The sequence below is a fragment of the Pyricularia oryzae genome, chromosome 1 (genome assembly GCF_000002495.2).
Source record: "Pyricularia oryzae 70-15 chromosome 1, whole genome shotgun sequence".
Taxonomy (NCBI): domain Eukaryota; kingdom Fungi; phylum Ascomycota; class Sordariomycetes; order Magnaporthales; family Pyriculariaceae; genus Pyricularia; species Pyricularia oryzae.
Window position 1 is genome coordinate 2,504,945 of NC_017844.1, and position 19,515 is coordinate 2,524,459.

The window sequence follows — 19,515 nt, forward strand, 5'->3', positions numbered from 1 at the left end:
CTTACGTTGCGAAAAGCTGATACAACACGAGGGGGGAGGCTTTGCTTCTCGCGCGAGCTTACAATCTTGGCCTGGCTAGATAAGACTGAGAACTCGGCGGTGTGCTCACGTCAGGGCCGGACCCGGCTTGAGGTTGATGCGATGGACGTCCATATGTGTCGAAGTACCTGTACTCCGGCAGTAGACCGCTTGGGTGGTGGGGCAAGGACTACAGTGCCCTTGGTGATCTTCCCCAAAATTTTTGGCTCGACTGCCTCCCCTGTTGTAGCTTGGTACCGTAACCCCAATGGCCCAATGGGTGCAGGATTCATGGTCCTTACCCCCGCCGTTCCGGCTCCCCTCCAGACTAGTATCGATGCGCAGGAAGCTACCACTCGACGGTCCGAATTTTTCAGAGAAACCTTCAAGGCTGTAACAGATTGATCACTCGACCTTCTGCTGCTTTGAAGATCTACGAACCTTTCTCGAGTTTCTCAGGTTTGCAAATTTGGTCTTTTTGCTAGCTGCGTTGCCATTGACGGCCAAACACCATATTGTGCCCCTGGTAAGCATGTCCCACTACGCGTGCTGTGTCCTGCTATGATGGTACTCCCATCTTTGCAGCCCTGGACCCTTGATTCCAGTTTGGCAGTAGATGAGCGAGAAACTTTCACAACAATTTCACTTGAGTTTCGTTGTCCTCGTTGCTAACCTGCTGGCCGATGCTAAATAGAAACTTTCCCACGAGCACATTTCGAACAACTGGCAGCTGCATATCCATTGACAAAAGGAACCCTTTGTTACGCACCGAGTATCTCTCAATATGTCCGCCAAATCCATCACTGAGGCCGACGGCAAGGCCATCCTCAACTACCACCTCACACGCGCCCCTGTCATCAAGCCCTCTCCACTGCCCGCCGCTGCGACGCACAACCCTCCCCCGCGTTTGGCATCGCTGTACTTTGCTGAGGATGCCGATGTGAACGGCGTCTTGGACCAGGCTGAGGTCACCTACCCTTGGCTTTTGCAGCCCGGCGCCAAGTTTGTCGCGAAGCCCGACCAGCTCATCAAGAGGCGAGGAAAGAGCGGTCTTTTGGCCCTGAACAAGACCTGGGCTGAGGCCAAGGCGTGGGTTGCTGAACGCGCCGGCAAGGAGCAGAAGGTTGAGCACGTTACCGGCGTTTTGAGGAACTTCTTGGTTGAGCCCTTTGTTCCTCACCCAGATGGCACCGAGTACTACATCAACATCAACTCGGTCAGAGATGTAAGTTGATTTTTATCGTTCTCGCCTGGTTTTCTTTTTTTTTCTTTTCCTTTATTTTTAGTCTGGTTGCTGCAGTTTTGTCTTGTGGTTGTCTTCTGTTTTGTCCGTGAATGCGTGAGGAGATGAGGAGCCAAGGTCTCGTCCAAGGCATTCTTTCATCGCGGAAGATACGGGGAGGCTACTGCATTTTCTTTAGATGACCCTGGGCTGCAAGTCCTTTTGTTATCTTCGGAAAGTGGAGTGGTATTCGGGGGCTTGGTGAGAAGCGGCATTTCGGGCGAACGGACATTCGGCTCCCCCCTCCTTCATGCGATCGTGCATAGCAACATCCTCCTCACCGAACGCAAAAAAATGGGTCGTGAATATACGCTAACCATTGTAAATTCATAGGGTGACTGGATTCTCTTTACGCATGAGGGTGGTGTTGACGTCGGTGACGTCGACGAGAAGGCAGAGAAGCTTCTCATCCCGGTCGATCTCTCAGAATACCCCTCAAATGAGGAGATTGCCAGCGCACTGTTGAAGAAGGTCCCCAAGGGAATTCACAACGTTCTGGTTGACTTTATTACCCGTCTGTACGCCGTTTACGTCGACTGCCAGTTTACCTATCTTGAGATCAACCCCCTCGTTGTTATTCCCAATGAGGATGCCACATCTGCCGCTGTCCACTTTTTGGATCTTGCTGCTAAGCTTGACCAGACCGCCGACTTCGAGTGCGGTGTCAAGTGGGCCATTGCCAGGTCTCCAGCTGCCCTTGGTCTTGCTGCAACCGCTAGCAGCAAGATCAACATCGATGCCGGCCCGCCAATGGAGTTCCCCGCGCCGTTTGGTCGTGAATTGACAAAGGAGGAGGCATACATTGCCGAGCTGGATGCCAAGACGGGAGCTTCGCTCAAGTTGACCGTTCTCAACGGCAACGGACGCGTATGGACTCTTGTTGCCGGTGGTGGTGCCTCGGTCGTTTACGCTGATGCCATTGCCTCGGCCGGCTTTGCCGATCAGCTCGCCAACTACGGCGAGTACTCTGGTGCCCCTACGGAGTCACAGACATACCACTACGCACGAACAGTGCTTGACCTGATGCTGAGGGCCCCGTTGGCCCCCGAAGGCAAGGTCCTTTTCATTGGCGGTGGTATCGCCAACTTTACAAACGTCGCTTCCACTTTCAAGGGTGTTATCAAGGCACTCCGCGAGTATGCCAAGGCGCTGAACGAGCACAATGTTAGCATTTGGGTGCGTCGTGCGGGTCCTAACTACCAGGAGGGTTTGAGGAACATGAAGGCAGCCACCCAAGAATTGGGCTTGAACGCCAAGATCTTTGGCCCAGAGATGCACGTCTCCGGTATCGTGCCTCTGGCGCTCATCCCTGGCAAGTGGGAGGAGGGCAACTTCGAGGAGTTCAAGGGTTAGACTTGATAACTCGATGTTTGTTTGATTTTATTTATAGAGGAACATAGAAGGGAAAACCATTTACAGGATGGATGATGAAAGCCGGAGCTGTTGCAAGTTTGGGCGGGGTGGGGGGCGTTTGAGGTCAAGTGAACGACAACCTGAGATACCGACCATGGTTTGATGCTCATTCTGCTTACTTGTAAGCTGACGATGGCGGAATGGAATTTTTTGAGAGCAAAATTTATCCCGTGGTAGCTCTGTAATTGAAGCAAATGAAATGACTTGAACCTAATGTGGATTATGTAAGTGCTCAGTGAAATGTTTTTCATGAATGCAAACTTATTTCGTTAATGTGAGCTGAATGAACATAAGAGATACCTACCTAGGTAGCTCCAAGGCAATCAAACTGAACCAAATGAGTTCAAGCCGACTTCTTGTAAAGTCTTTGACAACATAAGCAATTCATTGAACAAAAAAGACAGATCATTCATACAAGAAATTCGAGACGACAGAATTCTTCTCAAGGCCTTAATGCGTACCTATGAATGTGGGCAGACTGTGATGCTTCGATTTACTGCGGCAAGGTAGACCACATGACCCCAGCCGTTGTCCTTAGTCCGTAATTGTTACTTCCCAAATAATGACAGCAGGGGATGAACACCAGCCCCACTTGGCTCCTTCAACCATCGTCAAAATTCAGCTTGTATCACGTGACTCCAACTTCTGGACCCCTCCGTCTACGATTGGCTGAAGAAGATCCACCCAGAAATCGGGGCACACACGAATATCGAAAATAATCGGCTCGCAAAGTCTCACCTCTCGGTTCTATCCCCATCAACATCGAGACGACAAACCACAGGCTCGCTAAAATGCCTACCAGATTCAGCAAGACGAGGAAGCACCGCGGTCACGTCAGTGCCGGTAAGGGACGTGTCGGCAAGCACCGCAAGCATCCCGGTGGTCGTGGTCTTGCTGGTGGTCAGGTAAGCTTACATCTATTCCCCGAACCGACGGCGAGCAGATCACACGAAAACGATCGTGAGAACTGCGGAATAGCAATGGCCTGCAGTTTTCAAAAAAAAAAGCCAGCAGAACTGACCGACGCTGCTTCTCTTCGCGTATAGCACCACCACCGTACCAACCTCGACAAGTACCACCCTGGTTACTTCGGTAAGGTCGGTATGCGCCACTTCCACCACCTTCACAACCACGACTGGAAGCCGATCATCAACGTCGACAAGGTATGAAGCGAATCCGACGACTTTTTTACTCCCGCCCGTTCGAGCGCCGTGGCGGTTGCTGAATTGAGCTGCCTGGCAAACGGCGGTGGGATTGCGAGAGGAGCTGCAATGAAGGTGGAAATGACGTTCTAACACTTCTTTACAGCTGTGGTCTTTGGTTCCTGCCGACAAGCAGGCCGAGTACCTCAAGGCCGGCGCCAACTCCGACAAGGTCCCCCAGATCGATCTCCTCTCGTTCGGTTACTCTAAGCTTCTGGGCAAAGGCCGCCTGCCCGACGTCCCGATGGTTGTGCGTGCTCGGTGGGTGAGCAAGGAGGCTGAGAAGAAGATCAAGGAGGCCGGTGGCGCCATCGAGCTGGTCGCGTAAAAGGGCTGTTCTGTTTCTTTGATGGGATCACGATCATTGGGCGGGGTGTTAGTTAAAGCAGGAACAAATCGGCATCTTTTGGGTTTTGACTTTTTTTCCCACTCGGCTCACGGGGGATTCTCTTTCACAAATGGCATCGCACAAAAGAAAAAGGGAAATCAATTGAGAACGGCGTTTGTGTTGTTTTTATTACGAGACTATACCAACACTCTTGACGACGCTGGAGATCTGGGTGGAAAAGATTCGGTACCTGCGTGAATCGCTTCGTCATGTCACGTTTAGAAAGGCGACCCGTTTTGGGTCGCCCTCGACGATATTGGCTCATACTTGCGCCTTTGTCTTTGCGGTAAACGCCGTGTCGGGTCTCGTGCGCAATCCAAAGAAGTTGAGCTGCATATGAGTCGCGTAATTGTCGTTGGTGAGACCTACGGCAATATCTGGTGTGCTTGGACTGGCTGGCGATTTTGTCTCGCCTGTATGCCGCCCGAGTGAATCGGCATCCATCACCTACCCTCCTGGAAAGATACCTCCTGGGTTTTGCATATTCGTACCTAGATAAGTTCAGCAAAGTTGTGCCGTTTTCCACGCCGAAGTAATGTGCGGAAGTGACAAGCTGCCAGCCGAGGTAGGCGGCTAGTGAAATATATACAGTAATTTGTACAAAACATACATGTATGGCGCAATTACCGCTTTTGATGGCTTGAAGCATGTCATGCAAGTTGAGGGTAGACATTCCATCCATATTTTACCTGTCAATCAGGACAATTTCAGAGCCTCGTATGCGCTGAGTAAAATGAGTTCGAGAGATTGCAGTGTATGCATACAGCGCAGCAACAGTCGTGGCTGCCGAAATATGCTTGTATAGCCGAAGCGAGGCATGAATACGGTAAATGTCAGGCAACAACTGATCCTAGACTACGCCCATTCAGTCATTCTCAAGAGAATTCGACTTGCCACCACCCGTTGGTATGGAGGCCACGAAAGTGTGCGAAGTTTGTCTCAAACGAGCCCGACAGACCCGGTCCTGGATAAGATTCGGAGAACTCCCGGGCGGCCTCCACGGACTTGAAACTACACGATGCTGAACGAATGGTTCCCAATTGCTAGAATTTTGCGGGCACCTCAGGGCATGCCTGTGCATGGGCGGGGCATTTATGACGGAAGACAAAAAATAATGTGGCAAGCCTGGAATTGGAGATAAAAGAAGCAAGAAATAAAAAAAGAAAGAAAAAAGCCGTGCTGCTCCATGCTCCATATTTACGCCTCCAAGTGTAGGTATGCTTGTCTGCTCTATTATCGTCTTTTTTTCTCTTTGCAAAAAGAATAAAAAATATAAGGAATAAAATGCAATCCGATGATGTGTATCGATTGATGAGTTACATACATACTACGTATCGTACACCGTTCTCAGCCCTGCGTGTAATGTACCTAGCCGTTAAGACTGGGTTGGTCAATAAATGACAGGCAGTGACGCGCGACGTCGTTGGCTGTGTCTCTGGTCGCAGAACTGAGGCGATAGCCGTCGGGTCCGTGTTGTAGATGAAATGCGAATGACCCACTCATCTCGAGCAATGCGACGCTGCGACGCTACCGCGCAACTAGTTGAAATTGGGTGGAATTCTTCCAGGCACAGGGGTCAATCTCTTTTTGCTAGCTTGCAATATTCACTTGGATCGACCGTTGATTGATTGAGGAAGTCGAGTAACACCAGGGGGGTGACCGGTCCTTCTCCCGCAAAGCCCACTATTGGTTTGTCGTGTCACTCTTTCGCTTACAGCAGGCCAGGTCCGTTGTTGTTTTGGGGGTCTTCTGACGAAGGCGCAACCTGAGCTGCCGAGGAAGGTGCTTGTTTCTGGGTCGGGGTCGCTCTCTTTAAATCCTTTTTTTTTTTTTGTTTCCCGTCTTCTTTAATAATTGTTTCCTCGTCATCACAACCTTGCCCACACACTTCTTCTCTTTTTCCTCTCCCCAGATTCTCTTCACCGTCTCTCATTTACTCTTTTTGGTGGCTTTGTTTATCACCTACCTTGCCTTGGGCCTTGGACAGACAGGATACTGCGCGCCCTTTCGCAAGCCGTCGCCAACGATTCTCCCTTTTTTTTTGACAATTTTCTTGGTGAATAAAAAAGACTACTTGAATTACGGCTCTCTTTTAATTTTGATAGCAACCAATTGGATTGTTTACTCAGCAAATCGCAATGCTTGTATGTTGCTTTTTTAGCTCCCCCAGTCGCATTCAGCCTTGTCATCGTCTTTGGTGAACACTGCGCGTCGATCGCGTTGGGTCAAAGACTTAGCATCTGGGGATGCCGAGAGATATGCCAAGCGCCGAGCCAGGCCCTGGTTGGGACCAAGCCGAGACTCATTGCAACCTTTCATCTCAGGCCTGACCGTCGTTGCTGACCATGGCTTTGATCTCACTTCTCGTATAGGTCAAATCTAGCCTCCTCGCCCTCGGGGCAGCATCCATTGCTGCTGCAGTGAAGCCTGTCGTCGTCAAGGACAACCACTTTGTGAACCCGGAAAATGGCAGCCGCTTCCAGATCATTGGTGTTGCCTACCAGCCTGGTGGTTCTGCCGGTTACAAGCCCGAATCCGGAATCGATCCTCTTAGCAACGCCGATGTCTGCTTGCGTGTAAGTATTCAGACTTGCGATAAAGTTTGGGCAGTGGCACTGACTGACATGGTTGCGCCTGCAGGATGCTGCCCTCATCCAAAGTCTGGGAGCCAACGCCATCCGAGTTTACAACCTGAACCCCAACCTGAATCACGACGAATGCGCTAGTATCTTCAACGCTGTACGTTCTGAGCTTGTCCTCTTTCTGCAACGACTCGCGGCGCAATTCGTTAATCTAACAACTTGACCTCCTCACGACGCAGGCCGGTATCTACATGGTTCTCGACGTCAATTCTCCCCTTGTCGGCGAATCCATCACGAGCCACAACCCCTGGGAGTCATATTACGGCTCATACGTCAACCGCACATTGGCTGTTGTCGAGGCTTTCAAGGACTACCCAAACACTCTTGCTTTCTTCTCGGGCAATGAGGTCATCGCTAATGTCGACACTGGAGCCACCGTTCCCCCGTACATTCGTGCTGTGACGCGCGATTTGAAGAACTACATTGCCAAGCACAGCAAGCGACCCATCCCCGTGGGCTACTCGGCCGCCGATGTTCGCTCTGTCCTTTTTGACAGCTTCGAATACTTCCAATGCGCAATCGATGGCAAATCGGACGACATGAGCCGGGCCGATCTGTTCGCTCTGAACAGCTACTCTTGGTGCGGTGACAGCAGCTTCACCAAGAGTGGTTACGACCAGCTCGTCGCTGGATTCAAGGGCACTTCGGTGCCCGTCTTCTTTTCCGAGTACGGCTGTAACACTCCCTCTCCCCGTATCTTCACGGAAGTTGGCGCGATCTACGGCGACCAGATGAACACTGTCTTCAGCGGTGGCGTCGTATACGAGTACGTCCAGGAGCCCAACAACTTTGGACTGGTTGAGATCAACAACGATGGCTCGGTCACGGTTCTCGACGACTACTTCACTCTGAAGGACCAGATCGCCAAGCTTGATTTCAAGAAGGTTCAGGGCGTCTCTGCCGCTGCTGGTCAGAGCGCTGCGCCACCTAAGTGTGATACTGGCCTGATCAAGGAGAAGGGCTTCAACAACAACTTTACGCTGCCCGTGCCTCCCCCTGGAGTGCCCGAGATGCTTCAGGATGGTATCAAGCCCGCTCCTGTTGGCAAGCTCGTCGACATCAAGTCGTGGAAGGTTACTCATCCCATCAAGACCAAGGCTGGCAAGAGCATTGATGGCCTTGAAGTCAAGAAGCTCGCCAACGACGCCATCAACCAGCCTGGATCTAACAGCGGGACTGGATCTGGCACCCCCAGCTCTGGTGCCTCGGCCGGCGGTGCATCGGCTTCGCCTGACAAGAAAGATGCCGCTGGCAATGTTCGGGTTGGCTTTGCGACGGTGTTTGTATCTGCCGCGGCCGCCGCAGCATGTGCCGTCTTTGTATTCTAGACCAAGAAAAGACAGCAGCAACAGTCTGTCGTGTAGCATTTATTTACCGAAACAGTATTCGAGATTGTCAGGACGAATTATTTCCGGATACAGCGAAGATATTTCAGTATAGGGATGGCCTCGTTATTTAATATGCGGGCGCTACACGGAACCTTGTGTTAGACTTTACATTGCTGGGGTGTTTTTTTCTTCTTCATTTTCTTCTTTGTCTTTATCCAGTGATGGTGCATGAATCCCCTCTTCAATACACTTGAACGTACATATTATTCAATCAAAACAGTTTGAATCATAGGGAAAAATGACGAAACTCGATGTTCCTGAGCCACTGTATTGCGAGCGGCTTCGTTGGGTTTCACGATCGAGTCATTTCCCCAGCTTTCGCACTCCAGGGGCTGGTACGTAGTAGGTATTTTTGATCAGTTGACATAGTTGTCAAACAATTAACGACATGATGCCCTTTCCGGATCTAGGCTGACTTTTAGCAATGATTCAAGTCGTGCTATCCTGATACAATATCTATCAGTAGTATGGATTTCTTTTCTTTTTTGTTCCTTTTTTTCATGCTCGCGTCACGAGTACGATGAATGCCTGACAAACGCAGATAACCTGTAGTAGATTTTTTGAATAGTTAAGGGTCGTTGTTGGTGCTCAAGCCTTACAACCAACGTGTCCGTGTAACGTGCTCCTGTCAATTTCTCCCATGCCCACAATTAGAGAGTTTCGACCTTGCACAATTTCCTTCCCTTCAGTTCTTCTTCCCAGCCTTCCCGGCGGCCTCTAGCCTCATCTCCTTGATCATCTTGTTGAACCTTGTCCAGCCAAGGACGCCCTCGACCAAGATGGAAAAGGTCCAAAACAGTCCCGCCGAGGAAAGCAGTGGGACGCCGTACTTGCGCAGCCTGGTGACCATGAAGGCGGCCTCTGCGACGTGGATGGCCGCGACCGGCCACACGAAGGTCGTCATGATGCGTGCAAAGTTGCCCGGCCCGCCGGGAAACATGGCCAGCAGCGGGTTGGACCAGAGGCTGGTGCCGGGCTCGATGTAGCCCAGGTGGCAGGCGGTGGCGCTGGCGACGAGGAAGACGACGACCCCGTCGACCATCACATCCGGAACGAGACGGGGCCCGCGGATCAGCGACGCCGGGTCAGCGTGGGACAGGTCGGGGTCCGGAAGGCGGCCTCCGGAGGATGAGGCATCGCGGGCGGAGCGAGACATCTCGACCAGGACGGAGCGTCTGTCTGCCCAGTCGGTCAGGGGTGGTGAGTAAGAGACCTTGTGTAGTGCGCGCGAGGGTCCCGCGCGGATGAGCATGCGGTCCAGGTTCAGAGACAAGAGCTCGGCGTCGGCGGAGTCTTGTATGGACACGCCGTTGAAGTGGCGTAGGTACAGAGACAGATCCTCGGCGTGGTCCTTGTTCACATGCGCGACCGTGCGGTTGTGCTCTGACTGGGGTATCGATGCCGACATCCTTTGAAAAGGGCAAGAGGATGGGATTAGATGGGATGGGGGGACGGGAGTACAAGGGTGCAAAGAACAACCAGGGTTCTGTTGTGGCTTATGCAGGGGGGCCCCCAGATTGTCAAAACCCCAAAATTCGGGCTTGCGAGTAATTGTAGACGTACATTTTTGTAGTGGTATGCATACGTAGTGGGACAATATGGTCGGAGTGTCGGATGGCTGACAACCCTCTGCAGGCAGGGACAGAAAGACAAGTGTCTGATTAGTTTGAACCAATGCGACGACTGGTGATGAAATGGGATGGTTTCGACTGGTGATTTGTCCTTTCTTTGGCCGAACAAGTGCAGTAAATACAAAAAGAAATGGGAAAGGTCAATCCATTTGTTTAGTCTTTGGCCTTGTGTTACTCTGTATGTTGGACTACATTAGAGGATGCCTGGGAGTAATTGACTACGGTACCTACAGCCTACCTTAGGTAGCATGCAAGCTTGGTGGTAAGCAAGAGATAGGTATCAAATTTGATGTGGCCTGCAGGAACTCTAGGCAGTCAGTGTGGTTCGGTGTTAAGTAGTAATTACCGCGGCACCCATAGCAAGAAGATCAGACCTTAGGTAGTCTAGACCTAGAACTAAAAGATTCCCAATCCCCAATCGCTGCTTGTACTCTGTTCGCTTCAACCTCGTGTTCGAACTCCCACCTCTCGGGTTCGTCACCGAATCGAAAACGACCCCATTCGCCAGTCAAACTTCGGAAGAGCTCGGGTTATGATTGAACACGATGTGGTTTATTTTATTGATGCGTCATTTAAATGATCACCTTTGGTAGTTTGTTGTCGCCCAACATGTCTACGAATTGCCCGCTGCTTTAAAAGGAAGAGTCAAATAAATATAGAATGTTATGGAGTACAACAATCACAAACCTGCCTCGCCTAGACTATTCTGTCAATCGCCTTCGCGTGAGGGCCGCTCGTCATTTCCAGAGCAATATCGTCGCCAAACTCCGCCCTCAGGTCCTCGACCCGTACCCGCAGATCCCGATTCCCCGTTGAGCTGCTGCTCTCCGGCCTCGTCTCCTTCTTGCGCCGCGGCTGCTCTGAACCAGCACCGGCATCGCTCTTGATGGAGAACCGGCGGGATCTGCGCGTTATGCGCGGCGATCGAAACGGGGAAGACTCGGCGGTGTTGGCCCTGCAGAAGCTGCGGAACAGGACGCGAATGGCTGGGAGGCTGATGCAGATAACGGCAACCTAGATTTCAATGCCGGACCAGAGGATGGCGTCGGTGGCGTCCCAGGTCGGGTTGGTGCTGTCGGCAAAGACGGCAATGTAGCGCATGCGGATGCAGCTGGTAATGAGCACCAGGACCCCGACGCTGAGCATGACGACGATCTCAGCCCGCAGCCGCCGCGTCGCGTCCAGCCTGATGATGATTGGCAGCGGCAGCAGCAGAATGATGACGTCGAATAGGATGCTGACCCCGGCTGAAGCGTAGGTCAGCCTATTGACGTTGATGCACCTGCTGGACCCTCCGTTCACCAGGAAGCCCGGTTCCTGCCAGCCGAGCCAGACCTTGTCCACCGGGATGCACTGCAGGATCTGGGCCATGCACAAGGTCGCCGTCGACAAGGCCAGAAGCCCTATCGTTATGTAGGTGAGTCTCCTGAAATTCGGGGGTGGGAACACGCGAAGGAAGAATAAGAGCATCGAGATTTTGGTGAGGCCCAGGAGCAATACGTAGACCGTCTCCCCAAAGTAGAAGACCTGGGGGCTTTAGGTTAGCTGCGTGTACATACTTATTTTTTGTCCGCCGTAGTTATATTCGCTTGCCCACCTTGAGTGCATCTGTGAGATTTTCTGCGTCAACCCACCAGATATCGATCCTAGGTGCGATACAACGTTAACGTAGGCACGAATAGCCAAGTCTTGTCTTTACTATTCCCAACAACAACTCACCCAAAAGCCACATGTCCGACTAGACGTATCAATCAGCAAAATATGGTCAGCCAACCAACCTCCCATGGAGATCAAAAGGTCCATCAGTCAGTCCACTGAGAGCCCATTAGAATTCGCTTGCTTACCATAGTTCCCAACGAACACTTGTAGTATAAAAAGGGGCTGTTGCTCACTGTCAACAGGGGATTCCACCGTCGCAACCATCGGCAACACAACCACTGGTGCGCTTAACATGGATGGGTAGATGGATAGGACTTACAAGTACCACTAGAGCCGCCCAGTCGTCGTTTCCGAATGTTCTCAAGGTATGCCACCGGCCGTAAAGCCGTAGACAGAGGACAGCAAGGGCCAGCGCATGCAGGGCGTTCATGGCGAGGAGCATAAGTTTGTTCAACCTCAGAGGCCTCTGGCACAACTCGGCCTGGACTCTCCCTGTTTCTTTAAAGTGTTAAAAACACGGTATTTGTTTTAGTTCAAATTGCTCCTTTTGTCATGTCAAATGTTTCTTTTTTTTTTATCTCCCTAAAATAAAAGTGTGGCGCGGGTCAATGGCGAACCAAGTCCAATAGCACATACTGAGAGCATCGGGGCCGGTGCAGTTGGTAAGAACGCACGTCTGTGCTTGGTTGTATAGGCTGGTGTCTTTGCATAGACAATCTGAATTCGTCAGGTCGTTACAAGGCGAGGTGGTGACGCCCTGAACTATACATTGTAACTGTTGTTGTGGTGGTTAGCTGGGTACGTCCTGTATTTTTAATTCAAACGCCTTCCCATTAAGGCAAGTCTCAACAATCCAAAGATAGACAGAAAAAGGAACACAGTCTTACTCCACATTGAGGAAGCTGCGCAACAGCATCTGTGATAGAGAGAGCTTGGCAGAGCGTTGAAAGAAATGTGAGTAGCAGCAGGTGACGAAGAGTTGGCATAGCAGCCTGCATGCTGAAGCCCAATATCAAAATTGCCCCTTTGCTACTACCGCATACGACTGGCCTAGGCATGCAGCCGTCGATTTCGCCAGAGGATTAGGAAATAGGCTTTGATCACCTTGTGAAGTTGTGTATGTGTATATTTTCGTTTCGTATTAGTTTGGTTTTGTTGCAAAGGAGCAAACCGCTTGACTATGTCCACGTCAACGCGGGGTTTGTAAGAGGCTGGCTTTCTGCTTGAGATTTGGCCTGGGATTTGGGCATCGCGATTCTTTGAATCTGGATTTCTCTTTTATTATATCTGTCATAAAGTACTATCCATTGGAGGTGATGCACTCTTTGATGGGAGTGGCAGGGTCCTAAAGGTATCGGGCTCTTAAGCGAATAGCGGTCTGAAGTGAAGGGCGAGCAAACGCATTGGGCCATTCAAATATAACCCCCAATTCCACCTCGCGCCTGCAGAACCTGGCCAGACAACCACCCATTGCAGAGGCCAACGATGGGCCAAACATCTCACTTGCGACGAAGATCTGCATCGTCCAATCTCGGTCCCTTAACCACAACTCTCTGCTACCCTTTCTCTTTTCTCTTTCCACCGCCCTTGCGTCCCAAACCCAATCGTAACGGAGGGTACCACGTAGTAATGATGCCCGCCACACCAAGCGAGAGAAATCTTCGGCGAAGATTTTGAAGCTACCTAAACTCAGACGATGATCGCTGATTGGTGCTCGCCGCATCGTCGGTTTGGCCTGCATCACCCATGATTTTGTAGCTTCGGGGCGGCTGGCCTATGAGTTTATGGGACAGATCCGATGATACTCGGGTTCGCGTCAACCTTTGCTAGCTTCCGTCTCGAGGTACCGATGTCATCTCGCCCGCCAGTTTGACCACTACGAGGTTCGATGCACTTGCGAAACTCGCCCAAGACTCGAGAGCAACCTTCCTTCTCTTTTAGCACAAACAGTATGAGAATATGCCGAAATATGCCCGTTTATTTATGCCCGAGACCGCATCGAATCCTCGGCCACAGCCCGCCCATTTTTGAATCAATGGCGATATACCCCTGAAAAGGATTCAGACCTCAAGAAAGAATGCATGGAGACTTGGAACATTATCCCAAGGAGAAAGAAGGCAAAAGCAAAAGTTTTTTTTTTTTTTTTTTTTTTTTTTTTTTTTTTTTTCTTTTCACACTTTTGCAAGAACCGAACGATACGTCACACCAAAAGATGCCGAGTATGCCTGTAGTGAACTTTGAGACCATCACCAGAGCCATTGCCTCGGTACCTATCCAACAACCGTCGGTTTCAATGCACTACCAACACAAAGAAACCAATACCTCCGCCATATCCGCTCACATGCTGCCCTCGACTTTCACTGCTTACTTCCTGGTCACTTTGATAGCATAACACCGTCTTCAGCAAAACTGATTTGACGCCCACCATTCCTTGAGGTGCCTGACATCGCACAAGTCAAGGTCTTCCGGATCCTCGAACCACCACGATGCTCCGTCCTTGGGCCGATCGCTGGCATACTTCTTGAGGCTCCCACCATCGAACCTGTGGTTCTTGACCCCCAGAAGAATTACTGCGCTGCCCACCTTCGGCGCAAAGTTTTCAGGGTCCAAAAAGACTGTCAACAGCACTCGCTTGCCGGTCGACGGGTCTGCTAAGCGCGCCGTGCGTTGCTTGCCAGTGTATGGCCGCAAAGGCGACGGTTCGACATCGGACAATTCTGAAACAATAGCCAAGATATTCACCATCCAGTTCTGCTTATATGGGAGGAGAGGAATCGTCTTCAGGGTCGTAAGCTTGACCGGCTGAGTGAGATCCTTTGAAACCCAGGAAGGAACCGGTTCTGCAGTGCTCTTGTCTTGGGTATCGAGCTTAGGCTTTTTCAGGGGCTGCGAAAAGCCATCTTTGTCCGTCTCACTGGCTTTGCGCGCCTCGATAGGCTCCTCTGTTGTCACATAATTGCTCGTCTGATAATGTTCCGCCAGACGCTGGATGTTTTGGCTGCTGTTAAGAGCATCGGCAGCACGGGTATGTAGGGTTCCGGATTGCTGTTCCGTGCCATCTTGAGCCTCATTGTTCACGCTCGAAAATACGGGTATTTTGACGCCGGAGGTGGGAAATGTCCCCAGTTGCTTTGCTGCTCTACCACGATCATCTTTGCGCATTCCGTCTAGATCCAGACCTTTCTTTGATTCCAGAGCTTTGTCGGCCTCATCTCCTTCGACGAGAACTTCCTCCACAACTAAGAACACGGTAGGCGGACCACAAGGGGCGCCAGGCGCAGGTCGCAAAAGAACACGAAGCCTGAATCTGTCCAGCCTCACCAGGCAGCCCTCCTTGATCAAGCCGCCGTCGACGAGTGAATGAAGTGAGGGAACAAGGAGGGCCTGAATGCAGAGCTCTCCATCGCCGAGAATAAGGCGTACGGCCCGGCGTCCAATCCATTGCTGCTTATGCTTCCTCTTCTGCCCCAACGGCCCTCCGGGTGCGATCTGGGAATGGATGCTTTCGACGAGAAAGAGTGAGCCAGGTACGCAATTTTTGGTGCGCAGGATATCCCCTATGATGCTTGGCAATGATGGTGTTGCACGATCGGGCGGACTCAGGGATGCCGGAGGAGGGCAACCTTGTTCCGGGAGGAAAGCCTCTTCAGCCTGGGCTTCTTCCTCCTCTGTAAATTCCCGGAACGACATAAGGTGGCCTCATTGCGCGAATGACCAGTCTCGATTGAAATTGTGGTCACAATTGATAGTCCGTCGGTGTACTGTATGCATTTGGGGCAAGACAAGAAAATCTTGGGGAAACAGGGTGATGGGGACGCGGTGGTGGGGTCGCCTAAAGCTGTAACCCTAACCCCGAATCAACCCATCGCCCTAATACGACAGGGAAAAAAAGGAGGGGAAAAAAAAGAGAAGAGGGCTTACTGAGAGAGCAGTTGTGTGACTCAGCCATCCACGCTTCTTGTGACATGACAACTCTCGGGCCAACATGCAAAAATATGATACTGATCCTGGACTTTCCCCCATGATCCGTTGACAAGAGTGGGACTTGAACCCACGCGGATTGCTCCATAGGAAAATGTGTTGACTACTCGTGAGAGACGACCTTAATCCTACGCCATAACCAACTCGGCCATCTTGCCTTGAGAGCTGATGCAAAAAGGGCATTGGGTTGTGCTGAAGTGGGCTGGTGGGCATATTTCGAGTGGTGGGCCATGGAAGAGGGCTTCATGTCGGAGACTTTGAGAGTAATTGCGGTGGGTTGGGGTGGATTCACAGGTTTGTGCCTGACAGCCCAGTCCATGCCAAGGGCGAAAGTACTATCCTATTGATATGGATGAGAATCTAGTGACAGCGACTGCTTTCGTTGGAAACCTGGGAAATAATTTACAGGCCAAGATCTGGGATACCAGACCAGTTAACCGACATTCCGGCATGGAAACAACTAGCCCTCTCGTCGCGCAAACAGACTTGTCATTAGAACCAGCTCCATGTAGATTAGAAGAGCAACAATGAAACACGAGAGGCTGCTGGAGGCATCATTATGAAATAGTTGAAAGAAATAAAAGATACTGTATAACTCGGGTCCAAAGTCAGGGGTAATAAGAAGCGAAGGCGAAAAAAGGAAACAAGGGACAAAGTAACAAAAGACGCCGTAACTGCGTGCCATCCAGCAACAAGTGGGAGCCATGCCCATCGAGCAGGACGCACGCGCACACCGTTTATTAAACAGACGAAAGGGTATGACCACGCCATCACCACCGCCATACTCCACATATGCCCCCAGAAATGGAAACCAAAAATGACGGACTGTCCGCGGACTCGCGTCAACTGCTGACTCCTCATTGTGTTACAGTCAAATCGCTCTTTTTTCTTTCAAGGGTTTAATGGCAATACAACGAATGTCCGATCCATTGTGACCATGAAGCCCAGACAGTCGCTGCCTGGCTTATTTTGCCATGGCCATAGAATGTTCCCCATGAATGCCTGACGCCTAGTAGCCATTCATAGTCATCCTTTGCGAGCTGCGGCTCATCTCACGCTCGGCGGCGGGAGAGATAGGTCTGCTGCTGTGGCCCTGAGCACTAGGGTCCTTCAGGGCGAGAAGCTGCTTCGTGCGGAAAGTCTCGTAGTGGATCTGTGACGTTGTCTCGATAAGGTCTTGCAGGTGTGTACGCAGCAAAAAGTTCCGCAGGTGCACAAACTCGCAGTGCTCCTCGTCCTCGACATTGATCACACCCCACCTGTTCTGACGCCCGCGAACCTGCTTGCCGTTGACAATAATCGACTTCTCTGATCCGACAACAGCGAAAGGAACGGTAGCCTGGGATTTTGTCAGATAACGTAGAACCTATACATGAGTGGAAAATGTGGAACTCTTCTGTCGTACCTTGATCTGCTGGTTGTGGGAACGCTCATCCTCGTCAAGGTCGTCGTTGTCGTACGGGTACATCTTCAGATTGTGGAAAGCAAACTCCTCCTTGATACGCTCCTTGAAAGCCTGACGCTCCTCAAGAGTCAAAGAATCGGCCTTGGCAATAACCGGCACAACATTGACAACGTCTGACAGCTTCTTGAGAACGACAATATCGATCGGCTTCAGCGAGTGTCCTGAAGGCTGAATGAAGAACAGGCAGCAGTGAATGCGGGTGTCCTGGATGTAGCGCTCACGCTGGGCAGTGAGCTCCTTTCGAAGGTAGGCAGAGTGCTGATCCTTGATGTACTTGACGATGGGGTCCCAGCAGCGGTCGTTGTTGATCAGGTCACCGTAGCCTGGCGTGTCAACAATGTTGAGCCGCAGGCGCACACCATTTTCCTCAATGATGTGTGAAACGGGATGAATCTCGGTCGTCGAACGGATAACCTCATCAGGGTGGTGCCTTCCCTTTGTCTCGATAAGATGCGAGGCGAAGATGGTGTTGATCAGGGTTGATTTACCCAGACCAGTCTGACCTATATTTCGTGCCAATTGCCTTTAGCAAGTCTTCCTGATCTATTACAACAAACAAACCCTCCGAGCGACTGCCCAATCTACCGCGACTGCTGAGCCTCGACTGGTTGCTGGAGAAGAGGGCAGAACACAACTCACCAACGCAAATGACGTTGAACTGAAAGCCACGCTTCAGGAGCTTACGCTCAATCTGCGACGTGATGCTGTCAAAACCAACATGGCTCTGAGGGTAGATGGTGGCAGCAGGCATGGCCGCCATTGTGATCGATGAAACTGGGGACGGACGTAGACAGCGAGTCGGGTGATGGACAGAAGATTAATTAGTTTGGCTCCTGGCGGTCAGGAGGCTGTTGAACGAAAGAAAGTCGTCGTATGATGTTGTCAAGCCAAATGGGGGTATCTCAAAGACAGGAAAAAAAGTTCAGCGCCTTGCAGAGATACGATTGAGTCGCGGCAAGCTGGCGTTGGGGTGAAGAATGCGCACTGAGACTTGAGTTCTTGTTGAACAACTTCGCTTTCCCGCCCTCTTGAGACGACCAAACAATAATTTCCCTGCAAGGGTCCGGGTCGAGTGGCCGCAGAAAGGGGGAAAGGGTTCATGGAATGTGGTTGGTCCACCACCATCCGTGCGTGGCCGTCCCATCAGTGGGTAATCTGCAGCTACTACAGGGGTTGGTGGTCGAGAGATGGGTCCCGGCAGCTGTCAATTTAAACGCAACCCGAGATTTTTTTCGTCGTTGCGTTTTAGGCCTGCCAGCTGTACGACCAAGAGACCGGCCCGTTGACTTGCCGGCCGAAGCCTAGCTCGCGTCTTAACTCGAGAATTTTTGAACGGCCGTGTTACGACCGGCGACCTTCGGATCAGCATTCAACGACATCATACACCACCGCCGCCCGGTCCAACGATCCCACGACATCCGCAAACCACACCCCCCAAGAGCTTGAGACAGCATCAGGGAGGATCATCAGAGGCAAATAAATTGACAACATCTGCGGTTGTGGTGCAGGGCATCGCGTCCTGGTGCCAGCAGGTTCTCAAGCTTGTCCCCGTTCCATTCAGAGCCTCGACTTGCCCCAACGTACAAGATGGCGGCAGCCATGGCCACACAGCAACTGAGGCTGCAACTGCCTCGGCTGTCGTTCCTATCCTCTAACAGCTTTGCGACCACATATATCCGGCAACTATCATTGCCACTGTTTCCGTCCGTAAAATTCGCCCTCCCAGCCATCAGCCTCGGCCTTCCATCCATACCGTCAATCCCAGCACTCCTTGGAGAAATATGGGAAGGAATCTTGAGGGCAGTGCCGAAAAAGAAGACATCTCACATGAAGAAGAGGCATCGACAAATGGCCGGCAAGGCCTTGAAGGACCAAACCGCCATCTGCAAATGCCCTGCATGCGGCGGTCTGAAGAGGATGCACTACTTGTGTCCCTTCTGCACTGAGAGTACGTTGTTAAAATCATGGCGCTTCTAGACAATTTCACATTCTAACATGATGGTACCATAGAGATTAAGAAGGCGCTGAAGGATTCAGTGGAGGACCACGCCGAGCCGAGGTAGTTTTTTTTCGAGTTGATATCTTGCGCTTATTTCACTCGTCAAAACCTCAAGCGACGCTCCCCGTAAATTGCTATTCAACTGTCACGAATCAGCTCGGCGAGTGTCGGAATCTACCTGTGGTGTGCGCGCTGCAAGACTGTATGATATTGTACCAACCTGCTGTACATCTATGGGTCGCGGGAGGGCTAGACTTTGGTTGTTTTCAAAAATAAAACGACAAATATTCGAGTAGACAAATGTTCCTTTGATAAATCGACTTGTCCCTGAGATTTCCCCCATAGCTTCACGTTGAATCTATCTAGTGGCCGCTAGTGCCACCCATATTGCTCAGACGCGCTGGTTGACATTCAGTGGTCGACTTGAAAAACAGCGGCAAAATCGAA

General features: G+C 51.3%; 8 protein-coding genes and 1 non-coding gene across 9 annotated transcripts; 4 read left to right on the forward strand and 5 right to left on the reverse strand.

Annotated features, from left to right (window-relative positions):
- The first annotated feature begins 353 nt into the window (after window positions 1–353).
- On the forward strand, window positions 354–2,926 carry MGG_06720 (ATP-citrate synthase subunit 2). Its single transcript, XM_003709383.1, has 3 exons — window positions 354–544; window positions 713–1,243; window positions 1,634–2,926. The coding sequence occupies exons 2-3, from the start codon at window positions 803–805 to the stop codon at window positions 2,651–2,653; spliced, it is 1,461 nt and encodes a 486-aa protein (XP_003709431.1). The 5' UTR covers window positions 354–544; window positions 713–802; the 3' UTR covers window positions 2,654–2,926.
- A 467-nt stretch (window positions 2,927–3,393) lies between these two features.
- MGG_06721 (60S ribosomal protein L28) lies at window positions 3,394–4,640 on the forward strand. Its single transcript, XM_003709384.1, has 3 exons — window positions 3,394–3,618; window positions 3,760–3,876; window positions 4,022–4,640. Exons 1-3 carry the CDS (start codon window positions 3,505–3,507, stop codon window positions 4,241–4,243), a joined length of 453 nt encoding a protein of 150 aa, XP_003709432.1. The 5' UTR covers window positions 3,394–3,504; the 3' UTR covers window positions 4,244–4,640.
- A 1,553-nt stretch (window positions 4,641–6,193) lies between these two features.
- MGG_06722 (1,3-beta-glucanosyltransferase gel2) lies at window positions 6,194–8,608 on the forward strand. Its single transcript, XM_003709385.1, has 4 exons — window positions 6,194–6,447; window positions 6,676–6,879; window positions 6,944–7,042; window positions 7,125–8,608. The coding sequence occupies exons 1-4, from the start codon at window positions 6,442–6,444 to the stop codon at window positions 8,271–8,273; spliced, it is 1,458 nt and encodes a 485-aa protein (XP_003709433.1). The 5' UTR covers window positions 6,194–6,441; the 3' UTR covers window positions 8,274–8,608.
- Window positions 8,609–9,018: 410 nt separating this feature from the next.
- Window positions 9,019–9,916, reverse strand: MGG_06723 (uncharacterized protein; the record flags this gene model as incomplete). The annotated part of the gene is made up of 2 exons (XM_003709386.1): window positions 9,019–9,742; window positions 9,897–9,916. 2 exons carry the CDS (start codon window positions 9,914–9,916, stop codon window positions 9,019–9,021), a joined length of 744 nt encoding a protein of 247 aa, XP_003709434.1.
- A 744-nt stretch (window positions 9,917–10,660) lies between these two features.
- Window positions 10,661–12,517, reverse strand: MGG_06724 (uncharacterized protein; the record flags this gene model as incomplete). Its single annotated transcript, XM_003709387.1, has 5 exons — window positions 10,661–10,919; window positions 10,998–11,491; window positions 11,943–12,115; window positions 12,260–12,385; window positions 12,511–12,517. The coding sequence occupies 5 exons, from the start codon at window positions 12,515–12,517 to the stop codon at window positions 10,661–10,663; spliced, it is 1,059 nt and encodes a 352-aa protein (XP_003709435.1).
- Window positions 12,518–12,827: 310 nt separating this feature from the next.
- On the reverse strand, window positions 12,828–15,409 carry MGG_06725 (uncharacterized protein). The gene has a single exon (XM_003709388.1). The coding sequence runs from the start codon at window positions 15,311–15,313 to the stop codon at window positions 14,024–14,026; it is 1,290 nt and encodes a 429-aa protein (XP_003709436.1). The 5' UTR covers window positions 15,314–15,409; the 3' UTR covers window positions 12,828–14,023.
- Window positions 15,410–15,653: 244 nt separating this feature from the next.
- Window positions 15,654–15,762, reverse strand: MGG_20064. The gene has a single exon. It is a non-coding gene; the product is annotated as a tRNA-Leu (tRNA).
- A 151-nt stretch (window positions 15,763–15,913) lies between these two features.
- MGG_06726 (septin like spn2) lies at window positions 15,914–18,218 on the reverse strand. The gene is made up of 3 exons (XM_003709389.1): window positions 17,709–18,218; window positions 17,010–17,572; window positions 15,914–16,943 (listed from the first exon to the last, which is right to left on the reverse strand). Exons 1-3 carry the CDS (start codon window positions 17,827–17,829, stop codon window positions 16,614–16,616), a joined length of 1,014 nt encoding a protein of 337 aa, XP_003709437.1. The 5' UTR covers window positions 17,830–18,218; the 3' UTR covers window positions 15,914–16,613.
- Window positions 18,219–18,259: 41 nt separating this feature from the next.
- Window positions 18,260–19,463, forward strand: MGG_06727 (WD domain-containing protein). Its single transcript, XM_003709390.1, has 2 exons — window positions 18,260–19,017; window positions 19,080–19,463. The coding sequence occupies exons 1-2, from the start codon at window positions 18,657–18,659 to the stop codon at window positions 19,130–19,132; spliced, it is 414 nt and encodes a 137-aa protein (XP_003709438.1). The 5' UTR covers window positions 18,260–18,656; the 3' UTR covers window positions 19,133–19,463.
- Window positions 19,464–19,515: the final 52 nt, after the last annotated feature.